Raw genomic sequence first — 17515 nt, 5'->3', positions numbered from 1 at the left:
CAGGCCTTATTGTGGTCAGTCGGCGAAAACGAAGGGGCGGGGCTATTTCGAGACCAGTCGGTTTTTATTTGGGGGAGGCTACATCATGGACAGCGATGATGAGGAAGGGGCGTCGCTTCATTGCAGTTAGTCAGGGACGACGAAGGGGCGGGGCTACATCGAGGATAGTTAGTGATGGCAGGGGTTGGGGCTACATTGTGGACAGTCGGTGACCATGAGGAGACGGGACTTAGTCGGACCCGTGAGGTGAACTTTTCCTTCAGTAAAGTGTGCTCAAAAATGAATTTTTTTTCCTTGAATCGCAAACAAAAACAAAAGCAAATCATGTGAAGGCTAAAACTCTTCATATTTTTTTAAAAGAAATGAATACAGCTTATATACACAAAGTCAAAAATTGAAAATGACTCTTCATCAATTCTGGAAAGGACCTTATCATACAAGCAAGTTCATACAATCATTTGTTTCCAAGGAAACCAAAAAATAAACCTGGAAGGGGAGCAACATTTTTCTTTTTGAGTGTCATCGAGGACTGGAAGGATTTTTTTTTTTTTGCACATGATGTACACGTGATCAAAATACTTTTTTGTCCTCGTGATGGGCAAAAACAGTGACAACAATCTCAGAAATAGTTCCTTAACTTTTCTATATATTTATATATATCTTTGTGTACGAAATCTGTTTTTTTCTTCCCGAAAGGAGTCTGAGGAGGAAAAGGAGGCGGGGCTTGAGCGTCATCGAGGAGTGGGGGATAAAATCAAAGTGTCTGGTGTTTGTCAATCTGCTACTTCTCCTCTGCATAGAGCGGAGTGAGGAAGAGGATAAGGGGGTGAGTCATCAGCAGTGTTTACGGTGTGGTCATCAGGGCATTTCCCCCCGGCCGTGGCCCCCCCCTCAGGACCGGCAAATCGGGGGGGACAAAAAAATCAAATACAATAAACAAAAAGGTGTGGCCGATACTACGGCGATTGCGTGGCGGGACTGCTTTGGGCGGAGCTCGGCGACAAGCTGGGGCTGCAGCTTCCGGTGGGGGTTGTGCAAGGGCGCCCCCCCGAGGCGGCCCCGCTTTCCAGACCCTCCGAGTTCTCCAGCATCTCCTGGATCAGCGGCGGCATTGAACCCGGGATCTCCATTTTCAGGGTGATCACACGTTCCGCCCCTGGGGCGAGAAAAACACACGAAAAATCCCGTCAGAAGAAGGAAAACATCAGAATTAGCTAGCTGGCTAGCAGCGAGTTTATTCGGCTACAATTTGAAATGAAGTAATATAGTTGATTATCAGTATTATAAAAAATCATTACTATATAACACACATTTTTCCCCTAGAAAAGAACAAAAAGTTTGCATTATATTATATGGTAGTATATTACCGTATATGTGCAATGATTGATCAGTCAAAAAAATCGCTGACCATAAGTAGAAAACATTGGATACAACTAAAATCTAACCCGGGTGAGGTCAGTGAGCGTGCTGAATCCTTACCACTAAACCAAGAGGGATATAGATGAGATAAGAAAAGGCATTATATTTTATCACATTATTCACAGTACATAATCAGCTAGCTAGATAGCTAATTCATTGGGCTAAAACTTGAATAGTTGATTGTTAGTTATAGAAAAAGCCACCTGATCTCATATATATATATTAGATTTATTCAAGAGAAATAAATACCTAGCTAACTTGCTAAATTGCTAATACAGTAGTTAAATGGCTACTTAGCTTTTTAGCTAGTTACTTAGATGGTGGACGTATGGTTGTGTCACTCTCCATAAACAGATAGCTATATAAAAAGCTAGCATTATATATTACCCAATAAATTGCTAGGTAGCTATATAAAAAGCAAAACTGATATATAAACAGATAGCAATACCAAAACATAACTAACTACCGGGTAGCTATATACATAGAAATTGTACGTTGAATGTTTTCATACAGCATTTGGTTGGTAGCTAGCTCTATCAAAAGCAAAGTGTTGTATTAATAGTCAGCCAAAATACTTATACCCGTATCTAAGTGTATAAAAAGCAAAGCTTATTTATAAATAACCAGCAAGAAGTATATATTGATAAAAAAACAGGTAGCTAACCAAATAAAAAAGGAAAACTGATATATAAATTGTTGGCAAGATATCAATGCCGAAAAATAAAGAGGAAGCTAGTTAGCTGTTTGAATGTCAATGGTCTACACTTATATAGAGTTTTTCAAGTCACCGAAGACCTCCCAAAGCGCTTTACAATGTGCTTCACACTTACGCATTCACAAACACTTACACCCCGATAGCAGGGTCAGCCATGCAAGGCAACTACATGCCTATTGGGGGCTTTAGATATTCCATGTCTTGCCCAAGGACACTTTGACAAATAAAACGAGATCGAACTTGTGATCACTTGATCTCAAGATGAGCACTCTACCTCCTGAGCTTCAGTACTGCCTAATTTTGCTCCATGTGTGTTGCTAGCCCATTAACATGCTAAAGTTTTCCCTCTCTATAGCAGTATTTGTACATTTATTTTCATTTATCATTGCTCCAAATTGGACAGCTATGATGATGCTACTTGATAGGAGGTTCTCTCTTTTTCTGGGCCAAGCCATGCGTGACATTCAGTATTGTATTTCATGTTTCTAGATGTTTGGTGGGGAGAAAGAAGGGATTTTATTTTCTTATTGTACATTAGATGTTTTTATACTGCATTTGGCTGTCTATGAAGTGCTATACAAATATATTTGCAGTGTTTGACGTCTGTTGCTTTTATTTTGAAGTCTCTGTAAGGCACCTTTAGCACTGATGCTCCTCAAGTCGGTGATTTTCATCAGCATCTTGGGGAACATGTGTGGTTTGTGGGGTCTCCTCTTCCTCACATAGATCTTTAGCGCCTCCAAAAGGGGTTCCTGAAGGACGTCCACCTTTTCCGCCTGCTCCAAGTCCTGACGATCTGTCCGCAAAATCAAACCCGTCACTTTTCAGAGCAGAAATTTCACGGATTTTAAGATTTCTGTGTGTGGCTTACCTCCGCACAACAGGCAGATGGCGCTGAGGAGTCCTGTCTCGGCGTCGTCCATCTCCAAGGGAATGAGCTGGTTGGCGAAGGCGAAGACCAAGTCGGTTAGGGGCCCAAAGCCGGCGTTGTGCATCTGGGTCCGATTCAAGGTCAGCCCGTCCGAGAAGGTCATAGTGTCCTGCTCGGGGGTGTAGCGCGTGCAGATCCGCAAAATCTTTGGACCAAAATTGAAAAAGATAATTCTGTCAGAACCTGAAAGTGCCCTTCAACATCAAAATCTCCCTATTTATTTACAGTACTGTATATTTATGTAGCTAGGTATTCACATATTGACGTAACAATCTTGCTAACTGTTGATATTTCTATAGCTTGCTATCTATTTACATCTTGACATCTCCGTCTTGCTAGCTATTTATAGACTGTATATTTATACACCTAGCTAGCTATGTCTCGACATAGATATCTCGCTAGGTATTCATAGAACAGAATATTTAAATAAATATCTCACTAGCTAATTATAAAACTGTATATCTATATAGCTAGCAAGCTATTCACATATCAACAAAGCTATCTCGGTAGGTATTTATTAAACTTCATATTTATACAGCTGGTGATTCACAGATAAACATATCCATCTTGCTAGCTATTTATAGAAGTGTATATTTATATAGATAGATAGCTATTTACATCTTAACTTGCCTGTGTCTCTAGCTGTTTATAGAACTCTATATTTCTATAGATAGATAGCAGTTTATGTCTCAACACAACAACCTCTTTCAATTTTTCCTACAAATTTGACTGTTTGCTACACTACTGTCCCACCCCTTTGATGGTTTCAAATCATCAACCTTGTCGTTTTCACTTTGACCACGTAGACTGTCAACCTTGAGCGTGTACTGGACTTATCACTTGGACAGGGAAGCTTGGGAAAGGTTGGATTTGAAATTGTAAAAGGGGAGAATATTGTGGAAAAAACAGTTTTACAGGACAAATCTGGAAACAATGTTGTGTTGCATAACTGATCTGAGGAACCTGTGTAACCAATCGAGGTCTTGATGCCTGGAGTGTCCATGTAGCATGTTATAGATATAAATTATGTTGTCCCTATGTAACTATGTTATTAATATTTTATTACTATGACCACTGACCAGGATGTCCAGGCAGGCAGCTTTTAGCAGCGTGATCTGGTCAGCGATGGTGAGCGTGGTGAATCCGGGCAGCTGCTTGGCGAATTCCACCGTCTTGATGATGCATTTGGTGGACAACTCGCTGAACTTGTCCCACAGGTCCACATCCAAGGACACGCGGTGCTCCGAGCTGTTATTCTAAAAGACAAAAGCGATTTTAGAAACGGGATTTTGACGATGAGAGGACGGGGCCTGGACCGGAACCCACCGTAGTATATTTTCCCAGCTGGCATAGCGAGGGGAAGGTCTCCTTGTGGGCCTTGCGGACCCGGTCGATCATCTGCTCCGTGTCAGGACTTAGGACGTAGCTCTCCGTGCACTCCACTTTCTTTTCGTCCTTCTTCTTCTTGTTACGGTCGTTCCGTACGGCTAGAGGACACAAAAATAAAATCCAGATTTCAAGACATTTGGTTCCATTGGGGGATAAAGATATCATCCTGGGTTTTCCATTGGCAGAAAATCACTTCATAGACATGCAACGATTCATCAAAAATGATCGATTATCACATCACCCTTTACTTATTTCTCATTATTTTTATACTTTCACAAAGGTAAATTATTTTCTCAAGTTTTAAGTTCACAGAAGTCCCAAAATGATGTATTTTTTAAAACAATTGTTTTACATTGAAAAATACTGAACACAACTTAATTTATTTTTAAAGTAAGACTAAAAAAATAACTATCATTGTTTTTCATTAAAAAGAGTAATGGAAATGATCACATGTAAAAAATTCCGAAAATATTTACTTTAAAAGTACGGTAAAATAATAGTGAAATGAAAAAATATATATTTTGAAATGAGAAAAGAATGCTCTTCTGGCTGAACGTTTTTTTTTCAAGTATTTTTTTTCCTTATTTAACTGAAAATATTAAAAGATATTTAATTTAATAACATAGTAAAATATTTATTTATACATTTGAGTGAAAGATATGGTAAAAAAGGAAATAACATTTTGTGTGTTCCTCTGGAAGATTATATTTTTTGTAAAGTTATATTTCCCAATTGTACTGAACAGTTTATGAAAAGAAATTTAAGTTGAAAATATGATCAAATGTACCTTAAAAAAAAATATATATGTATGTATTCCTTTCATTTAGAATTGTCATCGAAGCAAATGTGTTTTTGTAAATATGATCACAGCCCAAATGAGCAAAGGCGAGGGGTTTCTGTTTAGCATTGGAATCCCATTACATCACCCCCCCTCCTCAAAATGAGCCTTTGTTGATGAATAGTGGCGAGGGGAGGGCTGACGAATCACCCCAAACTTTCATTAAAGGGTTGTCGCCCAATATAATAACACGATATGACGAATCTCCCGCCGCTAACGCGAAAACCTTCCGGCTTCTTCCCGTCGTCATGGTAACCCCGTTTCTTATATTCTTCCTAAATGGCCTTACATCATTTGCGCTAATCTTTTTCCCGCTTTTCTCTCTTCTAAATTCCCCCAAGCGGTGAGCGCTGATCCCATTTGCTGCTTCTAATCCTAACCTTGACCGTTAAGGGCTGGCCTGGGGGGTTGCGAGGGAAGTACCCTCATTTTTCAGCCTCCCGCCCCAAGCACGTGGAATACGAAGGCAGGGGGTTTCATTGGGGGATCGACATGAAAAATGTTGACACGAGTTTTAACAAGCAGCACCAGGAACTGAAATAATCATCAATTGAATATTTTGTCATCATAAAGTAACCAACTATGACCGAAAGATGGCAGCAGTGAGTCACTCTCTTTGGATATGGGACTAGAAAATGTGTAAAGCTTTAACAGTACAGTGGTATCTCCTCATAGGAGTCCTTTTTCACACGAGAATTTTGATACACTTTTCCTTAACATAAATCTACCTCGATTTACCAAAGAAAATCCAGCAGTCCCAGAGGTTACCACTAGAGACCGCTCACTGTCTGCAACAGCTTGGTCCATTTTGCGCCTCCCGCCATCAGGCACCTGATTCCGCACTCTTGGTTATACCTGCTGCTTTCAAGTTTGCTTTGATCGCATCGCTTTGAATTATTCATGCCAGATGTTTTCCTCAAATGGGAAGTTTGAGTGCTAGCCATTTTTTGCCATTTCGACTCATTTTTGAAGGCCTACGGAAAATGTTCTTCTCTAGCTATATAGGCATATCAAAAGAAAGCTTCAACCCTCGTCTTTCATCCGAAATACGTAGGTTTTCTAGCTTCTACAGTCGTTTAGTAAACAACGGTAGAACGTTGTGTCCAAGGAAAACTGCTTTTTAAGAAAGGTTGCATTTCAAGCAGAACTTTCACTTTTTTGTTTGCATTTGGGATACCTCCAATATCTAAACAGTGGTTTCCATAAATACAAAGGCACTTTGCCTGCAAAATAACATTTTTATTGCAAGAACAAAAAATGTGGGGATAAACTTTGCAAGAACTTTTCAGCGCCCGATGTTTCCAGTGACGTAATCACATGATTTTGGTCACCACGGCGATCAGGTCCCTGCGGACGTACACGAAGCGTCGTCCATCTCTACTCTGAGTCACGAACCAGGACAGGAAACAGGAATGAGAACCCTATCACGTAACATTACTCACAGTTTCTCCGGGGGTCGATGGTCGCTGAAGTAGATTGAGATTAGGACTAAGGAGTGGTCAAAATCAAACAGATCGGGCCGAAAATAAAACAGGATCAAAACACAGGCAAAAACGGAGATTCACAGGACTTGGCAAATCACACAGTCTAGCAGGAGTTTCTCAGACACTCTGACACCAGGCGACTCACAAGTCAGCGTTTAAGTAATCCGGCAGCAATCTGCGTTTCAACTGGGTTTCAATGGGCGGGGCCAATTGGGCGCCGTGGCAACCATGACACTCTGATGATGACGAGGGGACTTAGTCATCTTTTTTTTCAGAAAGAAAAAAGGTCTGTTGAAGAGTTAACTGTCTGTGCACACCACAGGAAATGGGGCCCATACGACCCTAGTGTTTAAGGGATCCAACCAACCAACCAACCAACCAACCAACCAACCAACCCATAACTTTGTTTTTCTAACCACACTGCTTCACTACTACTACTACTCACCATATGAGGTCCTCTACACATTTCAATCGTTGGATACAGGAAGCAACACTAAGAGGGGGCGGGCTCCCCCGATGTGTGGACACAAATCTGAAGAAAACCAATCCTGCCATCTAAAGGTGATTTTTCATCCTGAAATCATCCCTAAAGGCTTGATATTTACTGACGAGCTGTGCCAAACCCTTTATAATAGTTCCAAAAAACGAAAGCGTCTTGAAAATGTTTTGGCATTCTGGGACACTGCTTTTGAAAACATATTTATACATTATGGCATGAAATAAGTTGATTGCATTTAATGGCATCTCCATTTTGTGAGTTTTTTTTTTTACCTTACCCATGAGTTCCGAATAGGGAAACGGTAAGGTGTCAGAGAGAAAACAAGTAGAATCAATCCAGACAAGAAATGATAGAAAAACACGAGCATGTACGTGTGACGTTTAAGTGTTGGATCTCCAACCCGAGTCCGACATAATTTTGGATGAGACTGTTTCCCTCAGAAAATTCATGGGGTTAGAGTGAGATGAGGGGGACATCAACAAAATTGTGCCAGGGGATGGGGTCTCCAACACGAGGAGACATCCCATTGGCCCGTGCTGACAAATGGCGGCCCATCGTAATGCAATTTAACGAAGTCATTAAAGAGCGATTAGTGAGGACGGGCCATCCGTCACGCCCAATTGCCGCCTGCAATCATCTCATGGGGCGGGGGCGCAAATCAAAGAAATTTGGCTATTTTTTTGTATTATTTGAGGTTGGGGGGCATATTAGCCGACGAGTGAACACTGCTTGTTCTGATTTTTTCTCCCTGTTTCTATATTATACTTTTTAGGATTTGCCTCATCAAACAATTTATGAGCAAAAAAGTATATTTTCCTTTATTTTTTAGATCCCCCCTCCTTCTTTCATTGTTTTCCCCCCTCTTACTGTCTATAATATTACAACAACCCCCCCCCCCCTTTTTTTAGGAAACTCCAAACTTCTCATCTCATTAGCTACACCGCTTATCCTCAGTAGGGTCGCGGGGGTGCTGGAGCCCATTCCAGCAATCATCGGGCAGTGGGCAGGGGACACCCTGAACTGGTTGCCAGCCAATCGCAGGGCACACGGGGACAGACAACTCACTTGCTCATTCACACCTAGAGACAATTTGGACCTGCCAATTCACCTGAAATGCATGTTTTTGGAATGTGGGAGGAAACCGGAGTGCCCGGGGGAAACCCACGCAAGCACGGGGAGAACATACAAACTCCACACAGGAAGTCTGGAGCTGGATTTGAACCCACGTAGGAGGTTCCCAAGACATGAACTGTGCCGCACATGGGCGAACCACTGCGCCGCCGTGCTGCCCAACTCCAAACTTAATAAAATTATAAGTTTTATCAAAAATTTATTTAAAATCTTTATCCACTCTTTGCTTCTGTTTTTTTTAAAATGAGTTTAAATAAAGGGACAGTGTGGAATAAAATACACGAACTATCATAAGAATGTTGATTTTCATTCAAAAAAAAAACACAAGTCGAGATTTGTATTTGTATTTCCCTACCTAGAAGTTGCTGCAATGTTTCTCTGTGCTCTTGGCACTGCTTTCCGTTCTCATTATACAATACAGCAGTGTTTTTTTAACCTTTTTTGAGCCAGGGCAGGTTTTTTTTTTACATTGGAAAAATTTCGCAGCACACCACTAACCAAAAATGTTGTAAAATGACATTGAACAGTATGTTTAATTACAATATAATTTATAATACCCACAGTTTTTAGAGCACAGACACTTGACAATGACATATTTGCAGAAAACGATTCATAAATGTTATACTAAATTTTAAATTTTAAAAAGTGACATTGGATAATTTCTCACTTCACACCTGACGATCTCTCACGGCACACTAGTGTGCCGCGGCACGGTGGTTGAAAATCACTGAAATACAGTGCCATCTAGTGGTCAAGTATTACACAATGGGGCTTTAAGACAAAAGTAAGGCTTTATCGCCATTTTGAGACAAAGTTGCGTTTTACTGGTTAAAAGGGGGAAATATTTGATGTATGTAGTCCTATTTGGCAGTTAATAGAGCTATATTTAGAAAATAAATAAATAATAATTCCTGTCCCCTTGTCCTTTTTGGCAGGGCCACCTGGCCCCAACCGGCCCCCCAACTGACGCTGTCGTCCTTCGGACACGGTCACCCCTGAACGTCATGGGGGGTGTCTGATGCCCTTTGATGCTCTATCTTTATTCATAGGAAGCTTTTTGATTTACAAAGTACGTGACAGAAAAAAAATAAAAAAGAGAGAGAGAGAGAGAGACCCCCCCTTGGGCCAGATGGTACGACCCCCCCCTTTTTTTTTTTTCATTTGCCAAAGTCACCGCTGAGTGCACAGGGAAAGCAATCTGCACAAAAATGACCCTGACACAAGACATAAATGAATAAATAAAATAAATGATTTTAAAAATAATAGAATACATACTTATATATATACTAATAATTAAACGAATAAACTAGGGATGGGAAACTATTTGAAATGGCAGGAGACATATCCAATATTTTCATTTATGAATAAATATACATGCAGACATTTACCGGTACATGTTATATTTCTTCATATTTGTTTTTAAATAGATTAGTTTCATCATTGAAATGCTCGCAATTAAAGAAAAGTAATTATATATATATCATGTCTCTGTTTCTAGCACTAAATTGATATTTAGATATATTGTAATTTTATTGTGGGAATAAATTTGGAATGTTTCTGCAGTAGTATTTTTGCAATTTTTCTATAGTAGTTTTTCTGTAGTATTATGTAGTATTTTTATAGTCAATATTCTTAGTATTTTTGGACTGTTGGATTATTTTTGTAGTACTAATTTTGTAATATACTGTTATAGTATTGCTGTAGTAAAATATATGCAGTATAGTAATAGTATTACTGTAGTGGTATTTTTGTAATATTCTTAGTTTTAGGGACTTCCATAGTATTACTTTTGGAGTACTTCTGTCGTATTTAAATATTGGTACGTTTGTAGTATCCCTTTAGAATTGTTGTTATGTTATTATAGTCACATTTCTAAAATATTTCTGCTGTAGTATTTCTGTGGTAGTACTTTAGTATTATATTATAAATGTAGTGGTATTTTTTGAAGTATTTCTATAGTATTTTCTTCTTTTACGAACGAACGCAAAATAATCATAAAATGCGATATTTTTGTGCAATTGTGTTGATCTTTAGTTTTGTAATAATTTTGTAGAATTTTTGTAGTATTTCTTTAGTGGTATTTTTTGTTGTGCACACAAAAAGGGACAACGGGGACAAAGTTGACACCCATTTTTTTATAACACGGTCATCGTTTGACCACGTTCAATTGGCAACCTGGATGTTTAAAATTGACCCACGACCCGTAGTTTGGCCACCTTTAGATTAAATAAATAAATGAAAAAACAATTTAAAAGCATGATAGGTTCGAGAAATAATCAAAGTGCAATGCGCCATCTCTACCACTAGATGACAGTGTGACTCCGCTGGCAAGCCGCTCAATGAGCCTCCCCCAACTATGATTTATGGTCCCCCTTCAAAGCTAAGGGAAAATCCTTTTGACTGTCCCTCAGTGGCGGGAAACCCGTAAAAGAGAAAAAGACCATTGATGTGTGTTAAAGCGCAGAAAAATAAAGAAATCAGGCGCTCTCTGTTGGATCAGACCTGTGGCAATTGTTTTATCATGTCGTGCTCACTGGCGAAAACGTGTAAGAGCAGTAGTTCTTTGAGGGAATATTGTCAAAATACTGCAAAAAAATGTACATTATATATAATAAACTATCAGGTGTTCTCTGGTGAATCACACCTGAGGCAACTGTTTGACACTAGAAGTCCAAGGAATTTTCTTATCCCTCCAGAATGACCAGCGGACAGCCAAGAGGCTGTGTTATTTAACACTAACAATTTAACGGCCCATTGTTATCAAAACGCCGCAAGGTAGGGATGTTTAAATGAAATGTAGTGTTTATATATATGCATAAAGAGCTTATGCACAGGACCCTTGTTTAAAAACGTAGGTGGGTTTGGACATGAACCTGGCTGAAGTCCACTCTTGTGACTCCAGGGGAGAAGATAGAACACGGACAGGAATACTATAAAAGTACAACTACAAAAAAGTCAGATGGAAATACTACAAAGACAATGTTAGGAATACTACAAGATAAAACTTTAGTAATACTATAAAAGACTACAAAATTCAACAAAAATCAGATGGCAGAAACACTACAAACACCACCAAAATACATCTATCTATCTATCTATCTATCTATCTATCTATCTATCTATCTATCTATCTATCTATCTATCTATCTATCTATCTATCTATCTATCCATCTATCCATCTATCTATATATCTATCTACCTTGGTCATATCCCTCAAGAGGGGTGACCGACAGCAAGACAAACACATACAATAACAAAGAAAATAAAAAGGGAAATAAAAATAGCAAAAACACACACAAATATTTTTGGACCATGGCCAACCCAAATGCCCGAATACCCTAACAAGTTAGGCACCTTGGCACCTACGTTGGTCATGCTTTCATCCCTCCAGATGAAACGGGACACAAGAAAGCGGCCATGTCACACTCTTTTGTCCAACGGCAGGGCCCGACAGCTTTCACTGGTTTACCCCTGCCGCATCATACAGGTGCCCTGCCCATCCCTTAGAACGCGTCCAAACATCCCACTATCCTTTAACAACACCTCTCCACTCATTCATATTGTTGGTAAAATACAACTAGTGTACAAAAATACAGGCTGGTTACGCCCCCACCTTTTCTTCACATTAAGAGTCATTACTGAGTTGTGTTGTTTATACCACAGTTTGCCTCAATTGCAGATCAATGGTGAAACTAATCCAGTCAATCGTCTGTCCTTTGGGCATTCTACAGGGAGTGCAGAATTATTAGGCAAGTTGTATTTTTGAGGATTAATTTTATTATTGAACAACAACCATGTTCTTAATGAACCCAAAAGTCTCATTAATATCAAAGCTGAATATTTTAAGTTGGAGTGGGGCTTTTTTAGTTTTAGCTATTTTAGGAGGATATCTGTGTGTGCAGGTGACTATTACTGTGCATAATTATTAGGCAACTTAACAAAAAACAAATGTATACCCATTTCAATTATTTATTTTCATCAGGGAAACCAATATAACAGCTCAACATTCACAAATATACATTTCTGACATTCAAAAACAAAACAAAAACAAATCAGTGACCAATATAGCCACCTTTCTTTGCAAGGACACTCAAAAGCCTGCCATCCATGGATTCTGTCAGTGCTTTGATCTGTTCACGATCAACATTGCGTGCAGCAGCAACCACAGCCTCCCAGACACTGTTCAGAGAGGTGTACTGTTTTCCCTCCTTGTAAATCTCACATTTGATGAGGGACCACAGGTTCTCTATGGGGTTCAGATCAGGTGAACAAGGAGGCCATGTCATTAGTTTTTCTTCTTTTAGACCCTTTCTTGCCAGCCACGCTGTGGAGTACTTGGATGCGTGTGATGGAGCGTTGTCCTGCATGAAAATCATGTTTTTCTTGAAGGATGCGGACTTCTTCCTGTACCACTGCTTGAAGAAGGTGTCTTCCAGAAACTGGCAGTAGGACTGGGAGTTGAGCTTGAGTCCATCCTCAACCCGAAAAGGCCCCACAAGCTCATCTTTGATGATACCAGCCCATACCAGTACCCCACCTCCACCTTGCTGGCGTCTGAGGCGGACTGGAGCTCTCTGCCCTTTACCGATCCAGCCACGGGCCCATCCATCTGGCCCATCAAGACTCACTCTCATTTCATCAGTCCATAAAACCTTAGAAAAATCCGTCTTGAGATTTTTCTTGGCCCAGTCTTGACGTTTCAGCTTGTGTGTCTTGTTCAGTGGTGGTCGTTTTTCAGCCTTTCTTACCTTGGCCATGTCTCTGAGTATTGCACACCTTGTGCTTTTGGGCACTCCAGTGATGTTGCAGCTCTGAAATATGGCAAAACTGGTGGCAAGTTGCATCTTGGCAGTTGTACGCTTGACTTTTCTCAGTTCACGGGCAGTTGTTTTGCGACTTGGTTTTTCTACACGCTTCTTGCGACCCTGTTGACTATTTTGAATGTAACGCTTGATTGTTCGATGATCACGCTTCAGAAGCTTGGCAATTTTAAGAGTGCTGCATCCCTCTGCAAGATATCTCACTATTTTTGACTTTTCAGAGCCTGTCAAGTCCCTCTTCTGACCCATTTTGCCAAAGGAAAGGAAGTTGCCTAATAATTATGCACACCTGATATAGGGTGTTGATGTCATTAGACCACACCCCTTCTCATTACAGAGATGCACATCACCTGATATCCTTAATTGGTAGTAGGCTTTCGAGCCTATACAGCTTGGAGTAAGACAACATGCATAAAGAGGATGATGTGGTCAAAATACTCATTTGCCTAATAATTGTGCACTCCCTGTATGTAGGAAAGACAAATAGCTTGGTTGTGGTACTTCTAGCGTTAATCAGGTCGGGCTCACTGGAAAATGTGACAGTGTTTTTTTCGTAAAAAAAGTACAGGAAAAAAAATGACAGAATCTGTGGTGCATCACAGCTGATGCAATTGTTTAGCAGGTGGAGCTCACCGGCGAAGGTGAGAGAGAGCAGCAGTTCCCCAGAGGAATAGTCTAAAAAATATACTGGAAAAAGGGTTTAATAAACAAAAAATACAGGATCAGGCACTCTTTGGTGGATCACACCGGAGGCAATTGTTTCATCAGGTCAAGCATGCCAGCAAATTTGAGAGATAGTGTGAGAGAAGCAGTTCCTAGGCGGAAAATTGAAAAAAAAAACAATGGGGAAAAAAATAGGGGTTCTGTGGGGATCACACCTGAGGCAATTTGATGTTGTAATAGTGATCTGTGCAGTAGTTTGAGATTTGTTGGGATTAAGGGCTATGCGAATAAACTTTGTTTATTAGGTGGAGTTCAACAGCAAATGTGTGAGGGAAAGTGTGAGAGAGCAACAGTTTAAGGGAGAATATTGGAAAACAATACTGGGGGAAAAGGTAAAATAAAATAAAAAATCAGGTGCTCTCTGGTGGATCACACCTGAGGCAATTGTTTATCAGGTTTAGTTCACCCCCAAATGTGTGAGAGAAAGTGTGAGAGAGCAACAGTTCGCTGGGAGAATATCGTAAAAAAATACTGGGGAAAAAAGTGAAATTAAAAATGATCAGGTGCTCTCTGATGGATCACACCTGAGGCAATTGTTTATCAGGTTTAGTTCACCCCGGAATGTGTGAGAAAAAGTGTGAGAGAGCAACAGTTTCCTGGGAGAGTATTGTAAAAAAATACTGGGGAAAAAAGTAAAATAATAAAGGATCAGGTACTCTCTGGTAGATCCCATCTGAGGCAATTGTTCATCAGGTCGAGCTTGCCAGCGGGTTTTTGGGAATTTGTGTGAGAGCAGCAGTTTTTCCTGGGAGGGGAATTAGAAAATATACTGGGAAAAAAGATAAATAAACAAAAAGGATCAGGCGCTTTATGGTGGATGTCACCTGAGGCAAATGTTATTTAGGTTAAGCTTGACATCAAAAATGTGAGAATTTGTGTGAGAACAGCAGATCCCTGGGAAATATTCAAAAAAAAGGAGAAAAAAACAGGATCTCAGGTAAATAACACCTGAGGCAATTGTTTAAAGGTTCGTTTGTCACTGAATGTGTAAGAGAAAGCGTGAGAGTTCCCCAAAGGATTATTGTAAAAAAATTCTAGGAAAAAAAAACACTGAATTGGGCGCTCTCTAAAAGATCACACATGATAATGTTTATCAGGTTGAGCTTGACATCAAATTTGTGTGAGAACAGCAGATCCCTGGGAAATATTTTTTAAAAAAGGAGAAAAAAAACAAGATCTCAGGTAAATCACACCTGGGGCGATTGTTTATCAGGTTCGTCTGTCACTGAATGTGTGAGAAAAAAGGTGAGAGTTCCCCAAAGGAATATTGTAAAAGAAATACTGGAAAAAAACACAGGATCAGGTGCTCTCTGGTAGATCTCACCTGAGGCAAATATTTTCTCAGGTCACGCTTGTCAGAGAATGTGCAAATAAATATTTGGAAAAAAAAACTTGAATATTAAAAGAAAAATAATCTGAAAATAATGACAGTTCAGTGATTTGTACAAAAAAATATTCTCATTAAAACTGATTATTTTGAAAGTAATATTTTTCAAGTTGTCAATGAATCCATTACACTAGGGGTTGGGAACCTGCAGCTCGTGAGCCATATATGGCTTTATGCATGAGTACGTAAGGCTCGGAGATAAAATAGCACTTGTGCTATCATGTATTGTAGAGATACACACATATCCAATAAAGGACACAATCATAACTTCAGTTCACACTCAAGGTGTCACACCAACAGCCATCGTTTTGGCTGTAAATCCAGAAATCATCCTGTATATGGAAGCTCACCACGCATTCCCTGGTTATTTTTTTTGACACTTTATAATGAAAAGCCACACAACAAACCTTAAACGCCCAGAAGCTCTGGCAAAGCACCTAGAGCAATTTGATTGGGTGAGAGATAGGACACGGCAAAGATATATACAGGGCAGGGCGCACACTATTTCTCACCCAGCGCCGCCTGCATTGAAGGTGATTACATTGGTATTGTCTTTTGCAGTATTTTGTGACATTTTTTCAAAAGAGCTTTGCTCGCACCTTGTTTTGAAACCATTATTTAGAACAAAAATGAGCCTCGACTCTCTTAAGTAACTGCAGGAGGGGGACACATTTTGAGTGATTTTTTTTAAATTCATATGAGACACAAGCTCTGATATTATTATTATTTTATAGATTTTATTAAATCATCAAATATCATCAGTGAAATAAAACAGACTGAAGATTTAGCCTTTGTTTGGCGGTTTTGTTGAATTTTGTCTTCAAATATATGGCTCTCTCTATTTTTTTGTTAAAAATATTTTTTGCTTTTATGTCTCTTCCCGGACCCTGCACTACAAGTTAAGGCATGCATTGATCGATTGCAAAATCATGCACTTTTGGGAATTCTGTGTTGTTGAATTTAAATTTGTTGAGCATGAAAAAAGGTTAAAATTATTTCATCTTTTTTCGTAGATATATTAAATATTTTAATTATATTTACTGTGACGCCGCTACTGGTGTGTGAGTGTTAACCGGTAAGTGTAAAGCACATTGTAAAGGGCTCTGGGAGGCATCCCGGGACATGAAAAACGCTATATAAATGCTGACCATTGACCATGTATTTCATATCAGAGAGGACAGTAAAAAATCGGCAAATATTCACAGTTAGGAAAAAAACATTTGGAAGATTTTGTGAATTTTTCATCGTGGAGAAAACCTAAAAAATTGCAGGAGAATCAGAAAGTCGATTTCGCAGACAGCCGATGTTAAAACCAAATAATATCGGTCACGAATCGATAAATTAAAAAAAAAAAACCAACAGATTGACAGATAAGTGACACATTTGGAGCCTAAATGTTCTATTTTGATCGGACCCAAAAATAACGTAAGGGTAAAAATGGATGAACGTTTACTCACACTCCTTGGACATTCCGACTTCCAGGCACTTCTGAAGCCGACAATACTGGCAGCGATTGCGCGTAACTTTGTTGATGATGCAGTTTTTCTCGCGGTGGCACGTGTACACCATGTTCTTTTGGATACTTCTCCGGAAGAAGCCCTGACAAAAGATAGAAATCAGCAAAGTTAGCTACACATTTCTCTCATTATCCCTGTTAGCATCAAGCTAGCTGAGTTGTGCAAAGTGATATGATTTTGGTCCCCAAGTAAGTAAGAAGCTTCTATGACTTACTATTAGCCTTTGTAGTGTGTGTTACTTTGTCAGCATTAAGCTAGCACAATTACGACATGATACCTTTCGGTTAAAAGTGTTTGTCTCTTATGAATAGCATAAATTCCGGACTATAAGCCGCTACTTTTTTCCCAAATTTTCAACCCTGCGGCTTATTCAGTGATGCGGCCAATTTATGTACCGTATTTTCCGCACTATAAGGCGCACCTAAAAGTCTTAATTTTTTTCAAAAGCTGACCATGCGCCTTATAATACAGTGCGCCTTATATATGGATCAATATTAAGTCGCAAAGTCTTGCAACTAATGCAAGCAGCCGCCGACTAGATTTCCCCCCGAACGCGAAGTAGTCCGCAGTGTATGCTGGGATTTATGTACCGGCGTTTCATTGGCTAACCAATGTGTCAATCATCATTTGAATCGATCACTATTGGCTAAAGTTATTCAGAG

At 39.6% G+C, this 17515-nt stretch overlaps 1 protein-coding gene across 2 annotated transcripts in view; it reads right to left on the bottom strand.

Annotated features, from left to right (window-relative positions):
• Positions 1-327: 327 nt before the first annotated feature.
• Positions 328-17515, bottom strand: part of LOC148347172 (retinoic acid receptor alpha) — a 199957-nt gene continuing 182769 nt past the window's right edge. For both annotated transcript variants that reach the window (XM_088324375.1, XM_088324374.1), the window contains 6 exons: positions 16794-16935; positions 4392-4552; positions 4145-4321; positions 3006-3210; positions 2772-2930; positions 328-1156 (listed from right to left, as the gene is read on the bottom strand). In XM_088324375.1, coding sequence (XP_088180501.1) covers positions 957-1156; positions 2772-2930; positions 3006-3210; positions 4145-4321; positions 4392-4552; positions 16794-16935 — 1044 coding nt within the window. In that variant the 3' untranslated portion in view covers positions 328-956. The remainder of the gene's footprint in view (positions 1157-2771; positions 2931-3005; positions 3211-4144; positions 4322-4391; positions 4553-16793; positions 16936-17515) is intronic.

This window comes from Urocampus carinirostris, chromosome 19, assembly GCF_059441175.1.
Source record: "Urocampus carinirostris isolate Australia breed hairy pipefish chromosome 19, RoL_Ucar_1.0, whole genome shotgun sequence".
Taxonomy (NCBI): domain Eukaryota; kingdom Metazoa; phylum Chordata; class Actinopteri; order Syngnathiformes; family Syngnathidae; genus Urocampus; species Urocampus carinirostris.
Note: the sequence above shows the minus strand (reverse complement) of the source record. Positions and strands in the feature narration are given on the sequence as shown.